Raw genomic sequence first — 5591 nt, 5'->3', positions numbered from 1 at the left:
AATTAAACCCCCGGGCCTTGAGTTTGACATATATGAGCTACATCAATTTGTTACTGGCTTTACTGGCTGGAAACACACACACAGTGCGCATATTGTCTAAAATGAGAGAAGTGTATAGATCACATTATAGCCTGCATGCTTTCCCTGCATTGGGCCTAATAGAGCAACAGGTGCCACCATGGACTCCCTCGTTGTAAAGCAGGCTGAACGCAAAGAAGCAATATTGGAGGGATGTGCAGCTCAGGAGCGTTGTCTCCGCCATCAAGTTCTTGGGGGAGAGGGGTCTCGCATTTAGGGGACATGATGAATTGCTATGGGCACACTTGTTGCGCAGCATATATAGCCTACATTCACTTCCGCCTCCACGCATCACTGGGAACATAGTATTTGGAACTGTGCACATCGATCTAACTTAAAACTATGTATCCAATACATGCTGGGAGCTGCCGTGCTGACTCGACAAAAGCACAGTGGAAAAATGACCAAAAGATTCAAGAGAGAGGCTCAGGATTTTGTCGGAGGGTGAAGCTGAAAACAGGGAGACGCGCAATGAAGCCGGTGCGCTATGTGCTACGCAAATGGAGATGCTGGAAATGGCAGCGTTTTGGGACACTGTATACTCTCAACGATGTAATGCAGCTAGTGCTAAGTTGCAGCGAGGCGATAATATCACCCTTGACAACCAGCCACGCATGCGGCATGTTGCACTGCCGGTATGTCGGACAAACGTATGTGCCCCCTCTCAACTGAATGCCGCCAGTTAAATCCCACACCCAGTCACGTAGCCCACGCGTGATTATGAATCCCACCAACGTTCAACCATGTGTCTGATTGGCTCACGGGAAGGCATAGTTTTACTGAGGTTAGGCCGTTCGGGTTAGGTTTAGGGGGGTGCATACTTAGTTTAGACTATAGTCATTGGTTAGACATGGGTTAAGGTTAGGTTTCGGTGTGCTGCCCCGCGGGAGGTTAGGTTTAGGGTGAGGGTTTGAGATAGGTTGTAGGACTAATGACTGGTCGCAAAAACGAGAACTGTCAATCACAACGACTACTGGCCAATCACAGCGGGGCTTTCCTAGAACTGCGGTGGGATACATAATAACGCGTAGCCCACACATCTTCCATTCCTGTTCTATTTTCCCATAGAGACCATCGGTTACAGATGCACCACCACTTAGACACTACAACTCTGGGGGAGCCCGGGTTTGAACTGGGAACTTTGCGGTTTCCATCCGGTCACTCTACCCCTGAGCCACCGGCGCCCAGTTGCTAGAGATTAGATTTTCAACATGATCTGATCTGTCAGACACAACAGAAAATGTTTGACAAGTCAAGCACTGATGTCAGTCAGACACACTAGCGATGCAGGTGTGAGGGTTGGACACGCACGCACACGCACGCGCGCACGCGCACACAATCAATGAAACATTTTACAATAACATTCAGGTGGCTGTTCGCTGGCTCAGAGTTGAGCTTGCCGGGCCCAGAGTGTCAGATCTTTGATTATTGATTACAGTACAACTCCTCCAGACAATCTATGGCCCTGCTGCTTCCTGCAGCAACGGTTGGCTTTCACCGATATGGATCCTTCACTAATAGTCTGGGACACGTCACACTGTGCTCACCAAAGCTGCAGTGTGCTGGACAGCCCAGTAGCATTCTGCATGCTGAGCACAACTGGAACCAATGGCAAAATCTGAGGGAGAATCTGATTTGAATCTTGATTCGATTATGAGTAGGAGACGATGGAGTGCCGGGCAGGCCTGGGCAGCTCAGGAAAAAGGGACAAACACTTTGTCCTTCAGTTAAAAGGAACAGACTGCCCTTTGAAGTGTATGCAATGAGGCTACGGTAGCTGATATATGCGTGTTCTCTATAAGCTTGGTGATGAAATCGATGAACACTTCATTATGTAACTAACAACCTTTTCAATTCCACTAAAAGCAGCAGCACTCGCGGCCTGTCGCAGGTACCTTTTCAGTACTAGACCGGAGCGCGGAAAATAGCAGACCTAACAAGCTCGTAGTGCGCCACTCGGTGGCGCGCTATGAGCTTGTAGATCTGCTATTTTTTCAATAGCTAAAGCATAACGTAATGCTAACAACAAAAGGGGTTCCCGCCCAGAATGGGTTAATGTATTTGATGTATTGCCATGTGTGTGTTGTTCTTGCTTATTGTAAATTGCTCTGGATTAAGAGCATCTGCTAAAATGCCTAATTTGTCAATTGTTGTATACCTGTCAGAGTAATCGGTATACCCGATGTTAGAGTACCTATACCCAGTGGGTAAAAGGCCTACTCGGTGATGACTGTAGTATTTCTTGTAGTTGTCAGGACTACCAGTTGTACCTGTTATACAATGACCTACAGTATCAACTATCTATATTATAACAATAATGGACAGTCATTCTCAAAAAAAAAAAAACCCTCATGCAAAGTGAGGTGCGCCCACTGAATTTATATTGACCACATGACATCTTATGTCGTCATTTAGTGCCCTAAGCAAAACATCAAAGACCATAGACTTGGCTGGCAAACTATTTTCGTCATAAGTGCTCTATTTGTAATTTCCTCAAAGTCCATTGATTTGGCTATCAAATGATTTACGACGTCATGCTCTAAAAAGACATTAAAAATCCCATATAGACTTCATGGCTGCCACAATACGTACTCTTCAAAAGCCATGCATTGAGCGCCCCTCAAAGAATAAAGGAGTGCTCCTCTGAGCGCAGATCGCGGCCACGGCGTGTGTGTTGCAGTGACGTAGAGTCTGTGGGGGCCGGAGGGCCCCCATGAGGATTATCGGGAATTGCACCCAAACCGCACTGAAGACAGTCGAGACGCTGTCCAACACCGCCCTCCCCTGGCTAATGAGGATTATGAAAACTATTCCTTTCTGCTGTGTTGTGACCAATTTGAAACATGTCAGGTGGCAGATCTTGCTTGGCCTGTACCGGGGATTTGGGGAAAAAAGCAAGCCACTGAACGCAACGAGATTTCATGCCAACAGCAAATTTCAGAATCAGCTTTATTGTCACATCAAAGTTTTACAGGTAAAAAAGTGGGGGGAATTTGTTTTTGTGCATACAGTAGTTCCCATCGTGTCATTCTTTCCAAGAAAGGCAAGAAAGGGAAGGAGAGAGGGGAGGGGGGGGGGGGGTTAAGGAGATCAAGGCAGGAAAGAAGGTTTGAGCACTTTCACCACAAAAGTACAAGTAAAGTTCAGATAATATAGAAGCACCTTTTACAGCATGGCACAATAAGGTCTCTCTTAACTCATTTTAAGTACGAGGGGTTTCAGATATTTATTACAAGCACACACACACTTATTCTGAAAGCCAATGTGAATGGAATCTGAAAGATCTGACAGATATCTTGATCAAGTGCTTGGCTACAGAGAAGAGATAAAGTTCTGGACATGTGGGAGTATAGTAGCTATAAATGTGCATTTTGCAACCACAATAAAATATCAAGTGAATGCACTTGATAGGGTGCTTGGTTCACGGACTACTGTAAATTAAGATCAAAGGGGGAGTAAGAAATGCGTGAAAGGATAAAAATATTGAAAAGACAAATGGGGATTATAAATGGCTTGAATGGGCTATATGCACACAGGATAACCATTTAGTGTGCAGTGGTTTTCAAACTCAAGGACCCCCAAACCACTCAAGGACACTTTGAGACCCACTGGTGTCGCAGAGTGTTTTCAGTGAGCCAACAACGTGCAATAACAGCACTCCGACTCCGTTTAGTCCAGAATGGAACAGAGCCTTCATTTAGTATCATCGATAACACCTGAAGGAAGTATAGGGAAGGGGCCCCAAGTTCTTTCCAAAACGGCATGCGTGCATAGAGCCCCTCTTATGGGGTCGGTGGTGTCATGGAAGTCAACGTAGGTCAATCTCGTCCTCTTCTATGGTTTTCTTGATGCGAAGAAGCATGGTGATGAGCCACTGGTCCAGTCGGGAGACACGGTCATATTCCTTCACCGAATCGGTATAAGCGTCCAAGTTCTGCTCCTCGTACGCGTCCAGCAGTCTCTTCAGCAGCTTGCATTCTCGAGAGTCCGAAAAGGCCGGAAACATTTCCTCGTACTTCTGCACGGCGAGCTTGGCATTGAGCATGTCCACGCAGAAGTGACAGAGTCCCGCTTTGAAGAAGTGGTCCTTGGCGGAGTACTTCAGCAGCGTGCTGTCCATCACGTGGGTTCCGACCTCTTCGTAAATCTCAATGGCTCTCGGGTACTGCTCCAGCTGAGCTGCATACGTCGCGACTTTGAGAAGGCATTTGTTCGCGGAACTGACGGAGTCTTCTCCTTTGTAATAGTCTGCTGCCTGTTCATAATGAGCAATAGCCCTGTCAATGTCCACCAGCTCAGTCTCATATATTTCAGCGATGGCGATGTGATATTTAGCCGCAATAGTGAACCTCCCCATGTCAGTGTATAGCTCAATAGCTCGGTTTAGGCAGTTTATGGCCTCTTGTGAATCGACCTTTTTGAAGGAGTTTCCGGCATTTATGAAGTTAGTCGCGGCGTCGTGTTTGCTCTGCATTTGTAGCTGAAGACGGGCAGCCTGCGAGAAGGCATTTCCCGCAGCGCACCAGTTCTTTTCCACCTTGTACATATTGGCCGCCTTTGCGTACATGTCACAGGCCTCTTCCATCCCCGAGGAGCCACCAAACAGTGCTCCGAAAAATGACTGGGACGATTTCACTTTCTTGTCTGCCTCGGCCAATGCCGTGGCTGCTTTCTCAGTACCAGATTTGTCCATCCCCCCACTGGGTCCTAGCTTCCGTTTTCTTTATCAACAGTCGGTCCCTACTTTCTCCTAAATATCCAGGTATCCATTGATGACCAATGCTGGTAAGTATGCTATGAGGGAGGCATGTGTACCGTATGTATCTACAACAGAAGTATAAGAACATGTGATATCACACACACAACCCAAACTATTGCCATGCATGCCTATAGTAACAGCACCAATTTGCGCAGGCATTCCTAGTTCTCATCTTCACACGTTTCTGAGGGGCGCTAGCACCCTTCCTATATACAGCTTTTGTCCACACACGTCTCATATTTGCCATTGACAATGAAAGGAGAAAGTAGGTCAAATGTCCGCCCCAAATATGACGTCAAACACAAACATTAAATGCCATTGACAATAAAGGGAAAATGTACGTCAAATCGGCTAACCATTCACATACATTCAGTTGTTCATGAGATGATGTATGATGATATATAATGATAAGAGCGCCCCTCACTTCACACGGGGGTGATTTTTTTAAATGGAGGATTGTCTAAGAAAGAGTGAGTGCATGGCAGAGTGAGTCGTTTAACGTTGTTTAATGCAATCAGTCAGAACTTTTCTTTTTGGATGTATAGCCCATACATCCGAAAAGAAAAGTTCTGTCACGGCCATGAAGTATAGTTTGTCGTTTCTGCTTGAGAGAGACCAGGTCCAGGCAGGAGGAGGGAACTTGTGAACTCAATACTGCCGAGTCAGGTTAGATGTCACACACCCCATCATGAACTTGTGAACTTAACTCCACCCCATCTGACGGAGTCGGGTTATTAACATGCTCGCTCACAAT

General features: G+C 46.4%; 1 protein-coding gene across 1 annotated transcript; it reads right to left on the bottom strand.

Moving 5' to 3' along the window:
- Nucleotides 1-3886: 3886 nt before the first annotated feature.
- LOC308332735 (alpha-soluble NSF attachment protein-like) lies at nt 3887-4771 on the bottom strand (the record flags this gene model as incomplete). Its single annotated transcript, XM_080788775.1, has 1 exon — nt 3887-4771. One exon carries the CDS (start codon nt 4769-4771, stop codon nt 3887-3889), a length of 885 nt encoding a protein of 294 aa, XP_080644901.1.
- Between the last annotated feature and the right edge of the window lie 820 nt (nt 4772-5591).

The sequence above is a fragment of the Protomyctophum bolini genome (assembly GCF_963924005.1).
Source record: "Protomyctophum bolini genome assembly, chromosome: 18".
NCBI classification, from domain to species: domain Eukaryota; kingdom Metazoa; phylum Chordata; class Actinopteri; order Myctophiformes; family Myctophidae; genus Protomyctophum; species Protomyctophum bolini.
The sequence above is the reverse complement of the archived record's forward strand: the minus strand, read 5'-3'. Positions and strand labels throughout refer to the sequence as shown.